This window comes from Gadus macrocephalus, chromosome 11, assembly GCF_031168955.1.
Source record: "Gadus macrocephalus chromosome 11, ASM3116895v1".
In the NCBI taxonomy this organism is placed as follows: domain Eukaryota; kingdom Metazoa; phylum Chordata; class Actinopteri; order Gadiformes; family Gadidae; genus Gadus; species Gadus macrocephalus.
Window position 1 is genome coordinate 8,674,560 of NC_082392.1, and position 20,973 is coordinate 8,695,532.

The window sequence follows — 20,973 nt, forward strand, 5'->3', positions numbered from 1 at the left end:
CTGCATAATGTGTGCTGGTTCTGGACAACCAAAGAAGAAACCACACCTGAAAGGATTGGACTCTGATAAGCCATTGATAAAGCATCATTGATGAGGGTATAGCAACAGCAATTCAACTCTTCAGAACATGGACCATCCCCAAAACACACACACACAATTAGCTTTTCTTACATCAAAAGCATTTTCAAACTCAGGTAATGTTTTAAGCAGAGAAATACACGCATCAGCATGGTTATTTACAGAGATTCCTTGGGTTACTCCTCCTGTGAACGGGAACATAAATAAGAGCAAAAAAACGAACAAGAAAGTGTACACGTTCATGTAGACATCAAGGTAAATCACGCGGTCGACTGCGCTCTTCTAACAATCGGAAGAGGTTACAGAAAGGAAGAAAAAAAATAAACATCCTAAACACTGCCTCCATCTTTTATCCTTACATTTTACAATGACAGCATTGGCCCATCTCGTAATGTTTGCACTGGATGCTGCTTCATTTTGATGTAAGCATTAATTTTTTCCTTGATTTATATTCCACTTAAACGATGTGTTTGTATGCGTCTATGTGTGTGATACTGTGTGTAGGAGCATTATGATTTATAGAGATGCCAATTAATTAGGTACATACAGGTACCTAATGAACCGCCAAGAAACAATGTAAGATACATTAATAAAGTACCTTGGTGTACCACAGTGAATGGATACTCAGTGTATATTCAGGATGGTTACTTTAGGTCAGGGGATAGCAAACAATGAACTTAGACCTTTAGTAATTCTAATTTATTTTTTTCGCTTCAAAGAAGGATGAAAGTGTACCTGGGCGTACTTTACTGGGGTAATAAAAATAAAATAAAAAAAGGAAGCATTTAGAAACAAGCCCTCTCATAAATTGTAGTTCTATGACATGGTTCATTACATATAATAAAAAATCATCAAAACTTAATTATCAGACAAACAAAATAAATCACCATCGAAACTTTGAAAATTAAAATGTCTTTAAACCGTGCATTAAACAGATCCACTGACCAAATAAAGTACCTCCCCCCCAGTTTAATTGAAACTCTGGATTTTATTGTTATCAGTCAGTACATGTAGAACTGGCAGGAGTGTTCTTTAAACTGACCCCTCCCACCGCAATGACAACCATTCTAACAGTAAACGCACACACATGCATACCCACACACAAGCACCCGCACACCAACACACACTTCAAAGTAATCGGCACTCCCCTTGTGGTCTTGAGAACACACAGCTGTGTGTGTGTGTGTGTGTGTGTGTGTGTGTGTGTATGACAGTCGTGAAGTTCTTCTTGGACTAAAGCTCACTCAAGGCCTCCACTTGTTTTAACAGCAGAACGGAGGGAAGACCATCATTGCCTCCAATGAAAGAAAAGCTTGAAAGTAAATGACTTGTCATTTAAAACGCTCTGGCGTACACACAGGAGATAATGCAGCTGTGGAAGAGTCCGCAGGAAGAGAAACATTATTTACACAAAAAGATGGATGCCATTAGGGGGTCAACCACGGAAATCGAAATAGTACGAGTCAAAATCGGCCCGTCTTTGTACATCTCACTACTCTGAAAAAATAACTATTTTTAGGAAACAACCAGACTCTATGAAATTAAAACTATTTTAGAAGTACTTGTATATCATTATCCTGTACATCAATCAGTACGCCTCCAACTGTCCCCCCTACCATGACCAGACCTCCCTCCCATTCTCAAGGAGAGGAAAGAGAAAGGAAACAGAACAAGGCGAAAGGGAGAATCACTTAAAAAACAGAATAACCACCTGTGGTTTCCTTTCTACTCCAACTGTTTGTGAGCCTTCTCCCAGGTGCCCACAAGCTCATCTCCTGTAGCTGAAGGGGGAAGGAGGAGGCAGGTTAAGGAGCTGGTAACATCCTGCACTAGAGAACTAATAAGCAGCGATACGACTCTACTGCGCTGCACCATACAAGCTGACTGAGTTGGCTACTTGGTTTGTATCAACAAGCTATTTACACCAAAGATGAGAACTGCGAGGAGTAATACGTATAGTGAAGATAACTGGGATCATACCAGTATGATTTTATACACAAACACACCAACGCCGTGTTGGATGCAACTAGCGCCGCGGCTTCTCGCAGACGACCACGTCAGTAGCGCGGGGGTAGGAACGGTCTCTTGGGTGCATGGAAGGGACCTGTATAGGGAGGGCCAGGGCGCTTGCCGCCGCGGTACCCCCCGGGGTGGTCTTTGTGAAGGCTTGGAGCAGGGGCCCGGCCTCGCAGCATGGGTCTCTGGGGAATGGGATGAGGGAGGATAGGGGGCCGAGCACCGTGCAAGTGCAGCAGGGGGAGCGGGCCGCGGCTGTTAGGGCCTTGGCTGCGGGGGTGTGCCGGCGGGCTAGTGGGGGGCTTCAGCAGGGCAAGGCCCTTGCCGGGAGCAGAAGAGCGGGGAGGCGCAGACTCTGAGCTAGGGGATGGCGTGTTGGGGGACGGCGGGGTGGGAGAGCGGGAGTGGGAGAGAGTTCGGCCTGCCGGCTCCTTCCCCCTGCCCAGTAAGGGCGGGGGAGCCCCAGGCGTGCCGGGGCGGTGCAGGGGGGGTGCATGGCGGGGTACAAAATGCTCTTTAACCGTGCCAGGACGGGGCATATTAGGGGCCTCGCCGAGTAGCGATGACATCAGGGGAGGTGGAGCTCCCCCTTTGCCCCCTCTAGGTCCTAACCCGGTCCCGCCTCGCGCAGGCCCATCAGAGCGACCAGGGTGAGGGGGGGGCAGGGGCCGGTCGACAGGCACTAGCACTCCACCCACCATTACCGCAGAGGGGATGCCGGAGAAGCTGTGAGGAGGGGGCGGGCGCTGAGGGATGGGAGGGGGAGGGGGTCGGGGGATTGGTGGGGGAGGACCACCGAAGAAGGCAGCGAGAGGAGGCTGTTGGGAGTGGGGGTGGGAGTGGGAGTGGGAGTGGGGGTGAGGGTGGGGGTGAGGATGGGGGTGAGGGTGAGGGTGGGATGGTGCTTGCATGCTTTCCCCGTGGTACGCTATTTGGAACTGGTTCTGGGGAGGAGGGTGGTGAGGGTGGGGGAGAGGAGGATGATGGTGCTGTGGGAGGTGGTGAGGGGACGGTGGCGGATGCGGATGTTGCGGTGGCATCGGGGGCGCCCTGTCCTCGGAGCCCGACTGGCCCATATTGCAGGTAGGAGGTCCCGGGGGTCCAGAACGGGGAGAGGGGGGCTGGGCATCCATGTACTCCTCCTCTTCATACCACATGGCGGGCCCCTGCCGGCCAGGCGGCCCGCCCCCGTGCCTCGAGTCCCGGCCGATCACGCGGATGCTTTCTACGGTCTGGATGCGCTCCCCTGTGAGCGCTGCGTTGGGGTAACCCAGAGCAGGGGCGGCCGCTGCCTCTGTGCAGGGCGACACCAGTGTCTCGATGCGGTGGAAGGGACGATCCTTCCCCTCCCTCCCCGGGGAAAAGCCCTCACGTCCTTTCCCCTTGCCGTCTCTTTTCCCTCCCCGGGCCCCGTCGTCGGGGCCGGCCTTGCGAGAGCCAGATGGGGGCCGTCTATCGAGCGCGGGCCTGGCGTTCCTCAGGGCCTTCAGCTGGGTGCTCAGTGCATCCTCCTTGATCTTCAGCGCCTCTACCAGGGCGGAGGAGGAGGGGGCCTGCTTCCTCGTGCCCTCCTCTTCCTTATGTTTGGAGGTCTTCCGCCCGGGGCCGTAGCGGGAAGAGGAGGCCAGGTAGTCTTCGTTTTTGCTGTTGGACGTGGGGGTGATGACGGCGTCCCAGGGGTCACTGCGGTAGGCGGTGGGGGAGAGGTTGTGACCCGCGGACGAGCCCAGGGAGTCCGACGCGGGCGTGTCCATGATCTCGTCCTGAGTGGGGGTGCCCGCAGCCTCGTCCCTCACCGGGGTGCCTTCCACCCAGTCGCCCCCTAGAGGACTCGAGTCGCCCAGCCCCAGACTGAAGCCCGGGTTGCCCTGCAGGAAGCTGTTGATCTTGGACTCTAGGCTGGGGGCAGCGACGGAGGGAGCAGCGGGGCGAGAGGGAGGGGGCGGTGGGGGAGGAGGGGACAACTCCGTCCCTTTCTCCCAATCTCTGGTTAAGCCCAGGGTGTCCCGTTTGAGGCTGTTGCCCGGGGAGGGCTTGTTTTTAGGGGTGGTCGGCGTGACGGGGGTCTTTGAGGCTGAGGATTCTGGGGAAGTACGGTTGGAATTTGTAACATTTTGCAGCAGCGAAGACAACCCTGGGAAAAGAAAGAAATTGGGTGGGGGATGTAGGAGACAAATAGGAAAATTAGCATTGCTTACAACTGTTTTCAATCTGGTATAAAACAAGGGGACCTGTGTGCTGCTCACCAGAGGTGTTGGTCTTCGTCAGAGCGTTGAGTATGCCCTCGGGAGTGATGTCAACACGAGACAGGATGCTGGCCAGGGCGGGACTTGGCGGGGCAGCTTTGGAGGCTGTTGATTGGCCCGAAGGCGTAGTGGGTGTGCCAGGAGAGGGCCGAGATGAGGGGCTTGCTGCTGATAGGAAGAGGGGGACATAAACACTGGCCTTAAGTTAAGATTAACATTGTTGAATATCGTAAACATCAAATGTTCCCTAAATGCATGCTCACTTTAATCATGGCGCTTCATATTGTGTTTCTTACCTGCTTCAATCAATCAGCTATTTTGACATGGCCTACTGATTGAAAGAAAACAAATGTGGCCTACAAGTCTGGATGCTTCTCATGTGTATATGTATAGTCATTGAATGCCAGCTAAGTTGAATACATCAACATAAAGAACAGTGAAGGGAAATAACATTGGTGTTCGACATTGTGGGGGGGGGGGGGGGGGGGGGGGGGGGGGGGTTCAGTTCGCATTTTCAGTTTGCACGACTATTGTTTGGAACAGAATCACCAATGCATTATTCACTTTATATGTTGTACCTGATGGAAGTATGTTTTCTTTCCCTACGAGAGTTTTGTACTTTGTTAATGCATAATAATTAAAAAATATTTATAAAACATATATATATATATATATATATATACTGTATATATTATTATTATTTATACAACGGGGGACCTAAATCCAGCGATCTGATTGGTTCCCAACTGTTGTATAATGAGCGTATACATAACTGCTATGACGCCCGATCATTTTGTGAAAGTTTGCATATCACTCCGCGCCTGGAAGTAGAAACAGTTACAAAGTAAAACATATGTTGGATGATGGAGAGCGTCAGTGTTTCCCACACATTTTTATTTATTTTTTGCTCAGACGAAGTTCGTGTCGCTCTCATTGGGATTGCATGAGAGCAGAGGCGCTGCATCCCATTAGGCATACCAGGCAATTGCCTGGGGCCCCGCAATTGCTTGGGGCCCCCTAGAGCCAAAAAATAAAAAATAAAAAAAATAATCGCCCTCCGCTGTCCGGCCCTCCGCTGCGCGTCGGGGCCGGACAACGCCCCTAAACAGTGGTATAATGAGCACATACCACAGCCTGGCGTGATCTATTGCTTAAATATATTTTTTAATAATCGGCAGTCAAGGTGGGGCCCTATTGTTGTTAAGGCGGCCGCCTTAACTATACAGTGCTGGGGGAAACACTGAAAACTATAAATAATACAAATACAGTATAAACATTCGGGTCACTTTTCATACTATCCCACATACTTGTATTCTTCATGGCAGAGGTAATGGAACTAAGGATGGAGCTGATCTTCCCCAGGTCCACGTTGGCCAGGTTGACCCCCAGAGTCGTGGTGGGGGTGCTCTGGAGAGTGACAGCCATCGGGGATATTGGCGTTGGGGCCGAGGCAGGGGGAGTGGTCTTGGGAGACTTCATTGTGGTGTCTGGGAGATTAAGCTTTGATGGAACGCCCACTTTGGTCGTCTTGGAAACAGCAGGGGATGCCTTCCCTGTCTTTTCATCAACTGGTGAAAGTAATATTATTCAAGTTTATAGTTTCATCCATGCATCAAACCAAATCACTAACATGGCACCATGGGGAACACCACTAAAGAGAGTTGGGTTGTTCCACTAACCTGATTTGCTAGAGTCCCCCTCCTCGTCAGACATGTCCATATCCTCTGGGTCTCTGTTGTCTCGGACCAGGTCCCCCTCGTCCATGGCCTTGCCATCAAGCTCAGGGTCCAGGGGGGCCCTGCTGGCTACCAAGCCCATGAAGGGGGAGTCGGAGCCGGACGGCGACGGGGCGTCCTCCGAGGGGGAGGGGATCGGAGAGTCCTCGGGCCCAGGCAGGGACGACTTGAGGGCATCCAGCTTCCTCTTCAGACTAGCCACGCGGTTGGCAAAGGCGTTGTACGCCTAGAGCACACCAAGACATAACGGGTACAAATGACTACGAAAATACATTTATCAAATAGTAAGAAAACAGCAATATGTACAATTAAATGTTTTTATTTGGCTAACTTTAATATTTGTGTGGATCTCAATTGATTCGTTCATTGCAGGTCAAGTGGAAAACTTGTTTTATTGTATTATATCCATGACAGCGAAACTAACTAATCCATAATCACGGTTCCCAAGTATTCATGCTTTATGAAAACATTCAAAGGGGACGGGTTTTAAACCCACTCACATTGGCCACGATCTTGACCTCCTTGTACTGCATCTCGTAGAAGATGTCTGCGTTCCCCAAGGCGTCCTGCAGGGGCGGCCCCGTCGGCAGCTGCTCCTCCAGGAAGCTGACGAACTCCTGCAGCTTCAGACTGCCTTCCTCGAAGTCTGTGGCAAACTTGTTGCCGCCGGCCTTGTCTGGAGACGCAACAGAGGAGCAGGAGCAGTCAGGAAACAGGGTGCTAGCAGGGCGGAGGGGGCTTCAGGGGAGGGTGAGAAGGGCAGAGAGGGCTTCAGGGGAGGGTGAGAGGCACATGGGGTAACACACCTTTGAGTCTCTTGAGGGCCTCGGTGCTGCAGACGTCCACCCTGAGAGCTTCCAGCTGCTTCTCCCTCAGCGCCTCCTCCTCCATCGCCCTCTTGTGCAGCGACAGCTGGTCTATGAACGAGCTGGGCTGGAGGCACAGGAGACGCACGGGGTGAGAGCATGGACAGAAACAACCTGTCGTACATCAGCATTTTAATAAATAAGATAATGGTAGAGCAAGCCGAGTACTCACGGTGAACTCTGCCACTATCTTTGACTTAAGGGCTGCCTTAGGGTTGGCTGGAGCTGGATGGAAGCATAAACACATGGTATTGTCAGACAAAAACATTAGTATTATTTATATATAACAGATTTCAAATCAATTGGTCACTCGCTCATCACGGATTAACCAATGGCGCGAGTCCAAATGCATGTTTATGAAATAAGAAGTGATATCTTAAAGTTTTAGCGCAGTGAATTCAGTAAGAAGCAGTTTTCTTCGCTGCTGCAGTCAGGTTTTACAACTGATATGACATTTAGCCAAGCAGAATATTAATGCGATAACAATCTTGTGGAATTTTATCAATAAAAAAAATCTAACAACCAAATACGTTTCATACGTTTCCCTTCATGTGCAATTAATCTTAAAATCATTATAAGATTATATTAACGATAAACATATTGAACCAAAATGATCAACACTCAACTAAGTCAAGGCATGTGACTAGCGGCCATGAACCAACCTGGTGGAGCTTGAGCCTCCTTTTCTTTCGCTTTCTCCTTCTTCTCTTTTTCCTTCTCCTTCTCTTTCTCCTTCTCTTTCTCCTTCTCTTTCTCCTTCTCCTTCTCCTTCTCCTTCTGCCTCTCTTTTTCTCGCTCCCTCTCCCGGTCCTTTTTGGTGAGTCCGGCCTTGAACTGGGTGATAAGCTCCTCAGAATACACGCTCCGCTCCTCCCAGATGGTGAAGATCCTCTCCACGGACTTCCGCACCTTCACATCTCTAGGCATGATCAAGCAGACACAGCACAGGTTACTAATGCACCTTCATGACCAAGCAGACACAGCACAGGTTACTAATGCACCTTCATGACCAAGCAGACACAGCACAGGTTACTAATGCACCTTCATGACCAAGCAGACACAGCACATGTTACTAATGCACCTTCTTGACCAAGCAGACACAGCACAGGTTACTAATACACCTTTCCTTTTCTAGCCATGACCAGAGACCCAGCATTTAGGTTACTAATGCACCTTCCCTTCTCTAGCCATGACCAGAGACACAGCATAGGTTACTAATGCACCTTCCCTAGCAATGACCAAGCAGACACAGCAAAGGATACTGCAGAACAGAGATAGTGATATGGTTGCAACTATTTCCTAATACAATGCTTTGATTTCCATTCTTCATTTTGAGGCACCATAAAACACTTAACATTTTCATTAACATTATTTTTTATGTTCCTAGTAGTTAGAATATGCAAATATTTCCACAAATTCCCATAACGTTATCTCTCTGACTCATAGCTGAGCAGACTAGAATACCTCCCGTTGCCAAGTCGTATCTAAGGTCTGTCCTATTCACTGGAGGAGTGAACAATGTATCCGTTGCATAAGAACCTTATGAGAGGGTAATGATTGTTCCAGGTATTAGTCAAACCCTCAGGCGTAACCAGGGAAACTAAATTATGGCTTGTGAAAACGCATGAAAATATACATTAATGGTCTTAATTTATTTTCTTTGGCAAGTGACCATGGTATAAGCGGGATAATGCCCTTCGAGGTGTCCAAAACATGTTTGATCGATCGTAATTAAAGGGGACCACTTTTTGAGGGATATGAACTCAAACAGAGAATACATTTAATAAAAATACAATAGGAATAAGAAAAGCATAATTATTAAAGTATTTGAATTGTTTTATTATGTTGGCAAGCAAGAAGTAGAATAACGGGTTACCGCCCGAGACGAAGGTAAGCCGTCCACAAGCCGGGCATATCAAACTGTTTATTGCCCTGCCTCTCGGTGATTATCCCTTACTTGTTATATAGGGGGAATGGATTAATGAACCTAGCTGACATCAGTTTCTAACATCCTTAGTGTACCCACAGCGAGTTATTGTTGTTTCTCTTTCATTGGACAAATGTGCTTGTTTTTTCGTAAGTTTTGCAAGTCGTTTTGGGAAGAAAAAAAAAAAAAATATATATATATAAAAGTGTTGGCTAAATGCTCTAAGGGTAAAAATGTAAAGGTGCAGCCATGCTGTCATTCGCGTGAAGGGTGCCTAACTATTTCTGAAAATATGTTTATTTTAATATATTTATCTTGTTAACATGACATTAATCCCCTCTCACGTAACTTTACCCCGACTACATTGTAGCTCAACATCATGAACAAATAAACACCTTTAAATGTTGCCTCTAAACTGCTTGTGTATATGTAAATACATTATAATATACAAACATAACTTTACATAAAGAAATGCCTGTTAGTGAAGTGACTGAAGCATTGCTGCAGATCATTGTCCATCCAACATGACTTATGGAAGAAACTGCATAAAAAACATTCTAAATCACCACTTCAGCATAGAGTTATGGAAGAGATATTAACCTAATTTTTATCAATTTTCCTCACACTGAAAGATGCTGTCCGGAGCGAGGCTTTGACCGGGCCGGTTGCCCACTGCTCAGTAACCTGATCTACATTTGATTGATAGATTAACTTTATTATTCCACTGAGAGGGAAGCTTCATTAGCCACTGCACACCGACAACACTATAAAGCATTAGTGGCCGCGGTCACCGCAGAACATCCACATGATCCTCACAGACACTGCACTCATCTGGGCAACATCAGCCACACGGGGCACCAAATGGTTTATAAGAAAACAAATTAATAAAGTGATAAAAGCATACCAAAATATCAACTTGCAATGTATTCCTGATCTTATTTCTGGTTAGCCAACAGTGAATAGTGTACACATGGCGGAAACATGAAATAAAGAAGCAGGTAAAGGTTAGGCATCTTTCTAAAGGATCCCTACAGGTTGGTGGTTGACATTGGCCCTCGAAGGCAGAACGTTTATGGTGGGATTCAAACACCCTAATCACGACACTATCCTGCACTCTCAACACTTGCCAAAGTTGTGAATGTGAACCGACTGTTGCTGTGAGATTACTTACTTGATCAGGTAGGCCGCGGTGGGTAGGACCTCTGCAAAGGCTGCACGGAAGGCAATAGCATTCTTTCTCTTGCAGTTTTGAATTACATCATTTGCAAGGTAGAAGAGATTCAGGCGATGATTAGTGTCCGCTGAAAAGAAACACATGAAGAGGGAGAATTAGTGAGCCACTCAAAGTACATGTATTTCTTCACGGCCAAATGTAGAAAAAGGTATTTTTCTCTGAATCTTTGTTTATGCAAATTAGATATTCACTTCGCAAGAAGAAAATGCTCAACATGGACACAAAATGAAATTTACATTTAAACAAGGGATGGTCATCCGAAGCAAAAATACAATTCACTGGAACCACAACCATTTTGCGGACCTGGTAGCCACGTGTTTGACCTGCTTTCTACTGTCGTATAGCTAGCTGGATGCACTTCTCAACAGTGACCGTAATCCATTCTGAACACTTGTCGTGTGACCGCTCCGGTTAAATTGCGTATTAGTTTGGTTATTGTTTAGAGCAGGGTACTTCCACATATTAACCAAACGAGGGTTCTATAGACTAAAGAAGAGCTGCTGCCTGACCGCTTCGTTCGGTAGGCCTGTCCCATTGGCAGGTTTACACCGCTAGTCACACGGGAATCATACCGCTGTTTTTGTCTTCAGATTAGATCAGCCTGAATATCCAATATATTTCTAACCTTTAAAAATAAAAACAGCTTCCAAACAACATGAACGACTATTGGAGATGTTTGATTCAGTTTTTTCACCCTCACATTAGCGCTATAGATGAAAGCAGGCGTACGTCACTTTCCTGTCGTCACAGCCTCCATGACCCCTTTTGGGTGAAAACAAGCGCCGTAAAGTGGCAGGGGCCGATTTGGAAAACTAGTCGCAGTCATCATGACTGAAAGATGCTACGTCTTAAGTGGCATGCAACATCAAATAAGAAAAAAGGAAAGAACTAAAGGATTTTCTTTACTTCCCAAAAGGGCGGAGAACGGTGACAGATCAGCGGCTCCGCGGATAGGTAAAAGTATTTGGACTGTCTGTTAAGAGCCCAGGTAGAGTGTATACATCGTCTTTGTCGAGATATGAATCAGCCATTATTTTGGTTCCACCCCCCACCTCCAAACGCACCCTCAAATTGGCAGTTGCCTATCAATTGACATCCATTATATTCCATATTAGCGTTTAGCAGCTCCTCAAGCTGTATATTTGTTTTGTCAAACCCAGGTTAGCACATATGAACTGGTAGCTTTCTCCAATTGCCCCAAAACAAACCAATACGCAAAGGTTTTGATCATGTGTTGACATGCCACTGCCCATGCTCACAGACTCAAGAGGCTGGGACGTGCAGCAGGAATAATGAGCGAATACAGTGGCTGCGTTATAGTCATTAGGTGCGTTTCCATCCCCCTGATTTTATGCGAACTTTGAAATATCGAATCAGTAAACGGTGATGGAAACACCAACATTTGCATAAAAATCCTCTAATTCGCAAAAAGGTTTATCCGCTCGCTTGAGGTGGTTTTTGAGAAATGCGAAAGAGAGTAAATTCGCAAAATGGGAGATGGAAACACACTTTTCGAAACAGCTGTGACGTAGCAAACTTTGAACACACAGGACCGACAGTCTTTCCGATTTCCGCATAACGACCGGCCATAGCAACCCTGCCGACATCAACGTGTAACGTCATCACCATATTTCGCTGCAACCACATGATGGAAACACACCTAATTCGAATTACTTTTTTGCGAACTTTCTATAGATTCGCATCACCTTTTAGATGGAAACGTAGCTACTGTGATGACTCGGAATTCTGAATGCAGAGCAACATTTCAATTAATCACGGGGCTTTGTGTGGGAGGGTGTGTTTCTTTAACTGGTTTGAATGCAGCGTAAGCAGGCTGTGTACTGTTTACATGTCACTGCACAAGCTCACGAATTTGGAGACCGAGAGGCGAGCACTTACAATTATTGAATGTTAAAAGGGCCAAATGATTAGGGCTCCTAATAGCTAGCAAGCAGTATGGTATTCTTAAATTAAGGAAATTTCAATTAGAAAACAAAAACAGAAAAATGTATTAACTGCCAAAAAGATTGGCAGGCTGCTTTCACCCACAAAGAGGCGGTGGCATGAGGCAGAGTCAGAGAACCCGATTGGCTGATGTCCGGGCGTTCTTTGCGGGTGGTCATAATTGTTATGTTTCTGCTGTTAGTACAGGGGTATCTAGAAAGCCCATCTCACAGCGCTGCAGCAACTGCTACACTGCCCTTGTGCGGACCAGTGCTTTTAAAAACAAAAACATATCCAGTTAGCAATTCAGGTATAATTCATGAAATCCTAAGAGGTTTAGTCCTTTTAGGATTAAATGTTGGAAACAACAGAAGACACTCAAACACACCTGCCCAAAACTATTGTTGACTCAGAAAAGATAGTATTATGAACTCAACCTTATTAATATTGAACATACCGCACCCTAAGTCAGCATAGACAACGGGCTGGAGATCGGGAAGTTTTCCGGTGGGCCGGTCAACTTTGAAATGTACTTTGTGCGCGATTGCTCAAACGAGCTATCACGAAATAAGTATTGATTTAATATTATTTTACAATTTCAAATACATACAATAAAATTGATACAAAGCCACCAGTGGCATCACTATAATTTGAAAGCTGGTGGGCAGCATGTCTTTGAAATGGACTACAAGGGCAGAAGGAAAGGATGCAAAGCCCATTAGTCAAATCAGGCCTACTCCTGATTAGTAAAAGTAAATAAAAAAATCTGGGCCTATTTTTGCCCTCAATGACTGAAGTTAATGGTTGTAATTTAGCTATGTTTATTTTCAGTTACAATTGTTTTAAGAAAGCCTCAAGACCAAAAGTGATGCCATTTAAAATGCATCATGCTCTGAATCATTCACCCTTTTCACACCCTTTCCACAATATCAAACAGAAAGGTCAGAGTAACAAACTAGTAAAAGAACAAGAACATTATTTCAAACAACCTGATCTATAGGCATGGTGCCTAGCAAGGAAAGTCGCATAGCAGCGCCAACGTGATCTTGACACTTGTCGTGGCGTTTGGTAGCCCTATCAAGAACGGCCCACTTTGGAGATTTGCGATTATTTATTAGCAAACAGGGCCAACAATACAGTCGATTGCTAGTAATGCTACAAGTAAGCCATGAGTACCTAGCATACCATGTAGCACCCACAACACTGACGTTGCCATTTCTTTTGGTGATCTCGATTTTGCGCAGTGGTCTACCTTTTTCATTGGTCGCTAACTTAGCACTGTAACTCAATGAATGGAAAGCTTTGTGTAATAAAACATGAACAATTTCCTCTGTTTCCAATGTTTCTATTGTACACTTTATTCGCAAATGTTAGAATCTCGCCATCGTTCAGATACTTTCACCTGCTTTGCGTCTCTTAGCCCCCGTCCACACAAAGCCGATTTTTTGGTCAAACCGCTTTCTTGTCTTGTGCATTTCGGCCGACCGTCCAGACGGAGCCGGCGAAACCATACGATAACATCATTAGCCCCCCACCAGCTGGGGGGCTGTCAGAGTTGCGTTGAATTTTTTATTTATTATTTTATTTGTATTATTTTTGTAGCTTTAAATAAAGCCCCTTGTTCAATTTAATGACTTACGGTACATTAAAAAGTATTTCTGCTCAATTGAAAAGGTTGAATCTCCACGTGACTGAATGTTTGTATACAGCGCGCAGGCTGTATGCACGCAGGCGGTATGCACGCAGGCTTGATGCGCTCCACTTTTTCTTTGGAGAACCAGCGCCTTGAATATTTAGTACAGTTTCTACAGCTCGCTGCGGTTTCACAATCACTCCGTCTTTACGGAGATATTCCTGAACCACATAAAAAGGAACTGGATCGTTTTCGCCCATTTCGGCTGTGCGGACAGGGCCTGCGACTGAGCGGCAATGCAGAGCGGGTTTGTTATCGACAGCGTTGCCAGATTGGGCAGATTTCCCACCCAATGATAATTTTTCCAGCCTAACGTGGTTAAAAGTAGCCCAATTGGGTAGGAAATCTGCCCAATCTGGCAACACTGCTCACCAGCCAGGGATCCTGCTTATTGGTTCTAGCGTAGTGCGCAGGGCTCCAGAGTGCGACCTATTAGGTCGCATATGCGACCTAATTTCTTAAGGTGCAAGTTAAAATTGAATGAGGTCGCACCGGTGCTACTTGCAGGAGGTAGGGCTGGCCCGAATGCAATTTTTCAGGCTTCGAATACTCGTTGGTTTTTCCGAGCGAATATTCGAATACTCGTTCCAGAAAAAAACACCATCAAAAACAACATTAATAATCCCTATATTAGGGATGCAAATTATCGAGTAATTCATTAATCAATAGTTGTTTCATCTTATCGATCGATGATCGATTAATTGATAAGCGGCAATTCTTCTGAGAAGCTGAATTTCCTTCTGAATGTGACACATCTCATCTCATCGTCATCCGCTTATCCGGGGTCGGGTCGCGGGGGGAGCAGCTCAAGCAGGGGGCCCCAGACTTCCCTTTCCCGGGCCACATTGACCAGCTCTGACGGGGGGGATCCCGAGGCGTTCCCAGGCCAGTGTTGAGATATAATCTCTCCAACTAGTCCTGGGTCTTCCCCGAGGTCTCCTCCCCACTGGACGTGCCTGAAACACCTCCCAAGCATCCTTGCCAGATGCCCGAACCACCTCAGCTGACTCCTTTCTAAGTAAAGGAGCAGCGACACATTTGAATGTGACACATTTAGGTGGTAATTCAACGATGTCGTTTAGTTGTTGTACTTTAAAATACTTCCACATATTGTGCATTTGGCGTCTTTGTCGTCATTAACCAACTTAAAGTGGCTCCATACTGCACTCCGTTTTGCCATCTTCATCGTGTCAGTGTCCCGCTTTTCGTTTGTCTTGTGCTGCTTCGCTTGTGTTCCCGCTTGTGTTCCCGCGTGTGCGTCAAGTACGTCTGGTGTCAAGCGCGCCCTCACGTGGACGGGTGGGGAATTACGGGTTAAAAACGCGATTAATTGCAAGTAATTTATTTTAATCGAGTAATCTCTTATCGACAATTAATCGATAATCGATTAATTGTTTGCATCCCTACCCTATATACTCCCTGGAACCGATTTTGACAGTATCTGCATATTTTGTTGAAGATTTAATAGCATTTGAACGTTAATTAGTAGGCCTAAGTAGGTTGAAGTTCCTTCGTTTTTCCCCGTGAAAGCGAACAGCTGTTGCTCCGTTCCAAATCAGCTGTTCTCTGCCATCTCAGCCCTTACGGGAGCTTTTCAATTCATCCTGGAACGTGCATCTTTTCAGGGAATTTGTACAATAAATCCATAACAAATACAGAATATTGATTGTCTTATGTGTCCATATTATATCCATTATATTGACCGGGTATTCCCAAGACGCTCACGCTCTGCAGCAAGCCAGTCACAGTTGATTAGCGCGGCGCTGTACAGCGAACGTAAACAAACAACTAAGCTAAGGTTTTAAGTATTACTTCTCCTCCAGAGATCCCGCTAATGTTGTGTTATAAAGTAAAGGGAAACAAGATATCTATTCTTCCTCCACCTCTCTCGCTTCTCTGCTTGATGTCGCTGACGCTTATAGTTTGCCTCCCTCGCTCTGGTAACGTCACGTACGTGAAAAACAAAACAAAAAAAAAACGAAGCTCCGAATACTGATTTAAGCTTAGAATACTAATTTTCCGAACGAGTATTCGAATATTTGAATAATTCGGGCCAGCCCTAGCAGGAGGACGATTGAAAAAACAAAACAAAACGTTTTTTGTTTTTTTTCTCTCTCTCCCCACTCCCGCGGTTGTGGTTGATAATAAAATCTTACTTTCTGGCTCATTCCTGCGAGTCTACTACTCTCTCTCGCTCCCTGTCTCTGCCTGCCTGTCTGTCTGCACCTTTTACAGTCTATGGTCTGCACACTACACGTGCACAGTCTTGTTGCGCACGCAGCACGCACAAAAAAGTAAACAAAGCAGATACAATATGAAGCTTCGATAGTCGAATATTTTAAGAAAAAAAATGTGCCAGAGGAAACAAATGAGGCTGTTGTTTAGTGGTGCAACGGTTCACGGGTTTCCCGTGATCCGTACGGATCAACCCTCACGGTTCGGGACGCAAAGTGATCCGCGGATCGGCTGATAAAAAAGAAGTTGTTTTTGAACCGGAAACCGGAACCGGTAATATTTATGTTTGGTTGTAGTCTTTTCGCTCGGTACGCCGTATCAACAGTAGGGCTAGAACCGAGCGAAATGACCCTTGCAAGGAGTCTTCCAACCGAAATAGATGGATTAACAAAATGCCAAATAAAACAGGACAGAAACTGTATTTCGCTACCATACTTGATGAAAAAAAGAAAGAAGATGAGGATGTCTGCATTGTCTTGGGAGAGTGTAGACTCTAAACTCTCCCCAGGCAATGCAGACATCCTGAATTTAAAGTTGTAAATCCATGGTTAGGGATTATTTACTATCCATGTTAAAAAGAAGGAATAATGGCTCAGATTGCAATTTTTTTTAAATATTGACTATGCTTAAAGGAAGCAGGATTATTACCTATTTTTGCACTTTATTTTGTTTTTACACATTTGAAGATTTATTTAAAGTCACATTAGTCTAGTTATCTTTTTTGCTGTTGATCTGAAAATGATCCGACCGTGACTCAAAAACCGTGACACGATCCCAACCGTGAGTTTTGTGATCCATTGCACCCCTACTGTTGTTGTTGGTGGTGGAGAAGGGTTAGCAGAGGAAGCGACAAGTTGGCGAAAAAGGCGGGGGGCTAGTGGGGAGAAAAGAAAAAAGTACAGTTTTCAACAACAATGGCTGGTGCAGTTCCTGTGGTAACGGGAACTCATTTAATAGGATAGATGAGAGCAATCGCTCGGCGGAGAATGAAGAAATAATCATCAAGTTTAACACCGCCTACAACATCACTAAAGAGGAACTCCCGTTCACAAAAAAATATGGTGCTACCTAATTTGTTTTGGTGCTACTAAATGAAAAGCTAGGTGGCACCAGTGTTACCTGTGAAAAAGTAAGTCTGGAGCCCTGGTAGTGCGAATAGATTTTTGCGCGAATCAGACCCCTTAAGTTCACACCCACTCAGAGATGGCAACCTATTAACTAGAATATTTTTCAGTGGTGAACCGATTGATCATCCACCGATCATTATCGGCAGATGCTAGGGTTGGGCAATGGTCTATTTTCCTATTGTCCAATTGATCCGTTGGCCAGGGCGCGGCCGGACGAGGGATATGGGTCAGATATCCAATAGACATTCCGTCTCCCCTTTGCTCTATGTTGAGCCACGACTCATTTTCAAACCGACGGTCCGACAAAAGCACGTAAAATGTCTTCTGGAAAACAAGCATAAAAATGCCGTTGCATTTTACACATTCAGCACCACGATGAGGGAGAAGGAGTTTGACCGATCCGCAGATCAATGTATATCACACTGGATCATTGTTCACCTTCACCGGCGCTTTCCCTTCCCTTTTTGTAATTTAATGCTTTACCCCGCCACAGACCTTTTTGTCCAATGATTGAACGATCTTTGCACACATGTGGGTTTGTTGTCAAATTCTGGGACTGTTGCGAAAATTGCATTGAGGAACCACACCGAACCAAGAAATAAACACTATTTGGTCCGGACCAAAGAGACCAAACTAAAGGACTTTCCTGGTGTAAATATAACATTAGTTCCGCATTACATTAATTAATTCGCACACCAGTTTAATTTAATCTTATACTGTGGATTCTCAGTGTAAATCCATGCAGCGAACCGTGAACGAACCGTGACCCGACTGAAAATCTATCTAAAATACCCTGTATTCACCCGGATGAAAACATAATTTGAAGCATGACATACTAGAACAGCTTGCAGAGACAAATGTACAGCGATTCCACTACCAGTTTGAATGCTCTGAGCAATACCCCGAGATGGACCATCTCGAGGTCGTGCAAAGCGAGCCCGATCTGCCTGTAAGCAGGCTGTGGTGACGTCAATCCTGGCGGCTGTTTCGAGCAAGAAGTTGCCTCTCAAAATGAGTCTCCATTGATTTTCAACCACGGCACACCTGACGATCTCTCGCGGCACACTAGTGTGCCGCGAGAGATCGTCAGGTGTGCCGTGAGAAATTTTCTAATATCACCTAATTAACCATTGTCGGGTGTCTGTGCTGTAATAAAGTGTCGCAGATAATGTACTGTAATTTTCGGACTATAAGCCGCGCCTTTTTTTCCCATTTTTCGATTCTGCGGCTCATATAACGGTGCGGCTAATCTATGGATTTTTACAGCTAACGGCTACACGGAAAATTAGTATTCGAAGCTTAAATCAGTATTCAGAGCTTCGTTGTTGTTTTTCCACGTACGTGACGTTACAAGAGCGAGGGAGGCAAACTATAAGCGTCAGCGACACCAAGCAGAGAAGCGAGAGAGGTGGAGGAAGAATAGATATCTTGTTTCCCTTTACTTTATAACACAACATTAGCGGGATCTCGAGAGGAAAAGTAATAGGCCTACTTGACGAAATGCTAACCTTAGTTGTTTGTTTACCTTCACTGTACAGCGCCGCGCCAATCCACTGTGACTGGCTTGCTGCAGAGCGTGAGCGTCTTGGGAATACCCGGTCAATATAATGGATATAATATGGACACATAAGACAATCAATATTCTGTATTTGTTATGGATTTATTGTAAAAATTCCCTGAAAAGATGCACGTTGCAGGATGAATTGAAAAGCTCCCGTAAGGGCTGAGATGGCAGAGGACAGCTGATTTGGAACGGAACAACAGGTGTTCGCTTTCACGGGGAAAAACTAAAGAACTTCAACCTACTTAGGCCTACTAATTAACGTTCAAAAGCTATAAAATATTCAACAAAATATGCATATACTGTCAAAATCGGTTCCAGGGAGTATATAGGGATTATTAATGTTGTTTTTGATGGTGTTTTTTTCTGGAACGAGTATTCAAATATTCGCTCGGAAAACCAACGAGTATTCGAAGCCTGAAAAGCAGAGCTGTTGAGGAAGAGCTTTGTGTGTGTCTTTCTACCATTCCTGCCAGGATATCCATTTTGTGTTCATCGAAACAGGCCCAGGTTTCACACTAGGGAGCGTGTCTATGTTTCCCGGGTCCTATGTTCCCCTCTTTGTATGAGACTGGGGAACATAGGACCCTTTAAAAAAAAAAAAAAAAAAGGGTCCTATCTTCCCCGCTTTTCTCAAAAAGGGTCCTATGTTCCCCGATATGTATGTGACCGGGGAACATAGGACCCTTTTTAAAAAAAAAGGGTTCCATGTTCCCCGGTCTGTTACTTTTTCTCACCATTACTGCCAAATTCCGGCCGAGATAACTACCATTTCATGTCTTTACCTTTAGTGGAAGAGGGAGAGACGTCGGAGAACCTGACAGTCTATTCATACGCCGGTAATCAAACCCCGAGAAGCCCAATCCCATACGAGAGCTTCCCGCGGCCATCCGGAGGCGCACAGAGCTTTTGGCCGTGATATTATTATACAATTATATTAGATTATATACTATTATATAAAGAGCTCCGGGAGTCGAAAACGGCAACAATCACTTTCTCTTCCATGCTGCAGTTCACCCCGGACTGCACTGCACTGAGTTGGCCCGTTGAACGCTGATTGGCTGTTGCGTTACACATGTCACTCAGTGGCCACGCTGTTGAACGCCGATTGGCTGTCATCACGCGAATGTCGTGTCAAAGTTTAAATATTTTTGAAGATTGATAGATTGCGGGGAACATAGGACCTTTCCCCAGAAAAGGGTCCCATGTTCCCCGCTTTTCCCAAAAAGGGTCCTATGCTCCTCGGTATGTATGGCTACAGGGGACCATAGGACCCTTTTTGGGAAAAACTGGGAACATAGGACCCGGGGAACAAAGGACCCGGGGAACATAGGGATGACCCCTTCACACTAAGTGAGTAAAAATACATTTAGAAACGAAATTATTAACTATATGTGTTGGAGCTATGCAGTTCTTAGAATTAATTGTAAAACATTTATTTAGTTTTTTTGCTTGACATAAAATAATATGACTTTCATGTTTATTTTCTTGTTTGTATTATAAAAGTTAATTTGAGTTTGTTTATGCTTTTGTTTTGAAGTTATTACTAGCCTATATATAGAGGTGGCGGGCATAGGTAAGACAGGCACTAGGAAGGGTCATGGTTTTTTACCAGCTGTACGAGAGAGACAAAGGAGTGAGGCTGCTGGTTCACACTGTTGCACATTTGTTTTGTTTGCTTGGAAGATCGGAAAATAAACCTGCAGAAATCTAAATTCAGTTGACTCTTTCCCCTGCACTGCGTAAGATTCGTCCCCCCTTGGTGCCTCAGTGGCTATTTTGATTACGTTGCTTTGTTTGATTTCTTAATTTTCAAGTTATTGTTTTATTGAGGACAAATCGCCACTACAAATCGCCACTACAAATCGCTAATACAAAAATGTATTATATGTACAGTGTTAGAGTGTCATTTTGTGTCATTTTGGTTGGTTTGTGAAGGCTTTGTCTGTTGAGTGTATACTGCATATCGTTGGTTTTAAGCGGTTTGGTTGGTTTGGCACACTTTCTACATTTACAAAATCCTGGGGAACACCCCCAGGATTTTGTAAATGTAAAAAGTGTGCCGCGGCTCTAAAAAGGTTGAAAATCACTGGTCTACACCATCAGATTGCGGTTTTTACCTTATGTAAAGCACATTGTGCGTCAAATAGGGATGGGCATGATTAATCGACGATCGACTAATTGATCGTTAAGAATTTCGTCGATTACGTTAATTTTTCATCGATTAAACTAATGCAGGGTGCAATTAAACATTTTACCACACAGGGGCAATATTTAAATTTGCGGCTCCTCCCCTGCAATAAACATCCC

The 20,973-nt window shown here is 45.3% G+C and overlaps 1 protein-coding gene and 2 long non-coding RNA genes across 5 annotated transcripts in view; 1 reads left to right on the forward strand and 2 right to left on the reverse strand.

The window, feature by feature from the left end:
* Nucleotides 1-55: 55 nt before the first annotated feature.
* Nucleotides 56-20,973, reverse strand: part of rprd2b (regulation of nuclear pre-mRNA domain containing 2b) — a 32,302-nt gene continuing 11,384 nt past the window's right edge. Inside the window, exons 2-11 of one of the 3 annotated variants that reach the window (XR_009528043.1) lie at nt 10,041-10,170; nt 7,605-7,861; nt 7,115-7,167; nt 6,883-7,009; nt 6,577-6,752; nt 6,020-6,302; nt 5,648-5,908; nt 4,341-4,508; nt 2,059-4,228; nt 56-1,859 (exon numbers count right to left, since the gene is read on the reverse strand). Coding sequence is in view for 2 of the 3 variants with exons in the window: in XM_060065038.1 (XP_059921021.1) it covers nt 2,136-4,228; nt 4,341-4,508; nt 5,648-5,908; nt 6,020-6,302; nt 6,577-6,752; nt 6,883-7,009; nt 7,115-7,167; nt 7,605-7,861; nt 10,041-10,170 (3,548 nt within the window). In the remaining variant the exon portion in view is untranslated. Of the gene's footprint in view, nt 4,229-4,340; nt 4,509-5,647; nt 5,909-6,019; nt 6,303-6,576; nt 6,753-6,882; nt 7,010-7,114; nt 7,168-7,604; nt 7,862-10,040; nt 10,171-20,973 lie in introns of all 3 variants that reach the window. The other 2 variants (XM_060065038.1, XM_060065039.1) reach the window with 2 other exon arrangements.
* On the forward strand, nt 18,612-20,378 carry LOC132467660 (uncharacterized). Its single transcript, XR_009528052.1, has 2 exons — nt 18,612-18,866; nt 20,279-20,378. It is a non-coding gene; the product is annotated as an uncharacterized LOC132467660 (long non-coding RNA).
* Nucleotides 19,185-20,006, reverse strand: LOC132467661 (uncharacterized). Its single transcript, XR_009528053.1, has 3 exons — nt 19,984-20,006; nt 19,349-19,847; nt 19,185-19,251 (listed from the first exon to the last, which is right to left on the reverse strand). It is a non-coding gene; the product is annotated as an uncharacterized LOC132467661 (long non-coding RNA).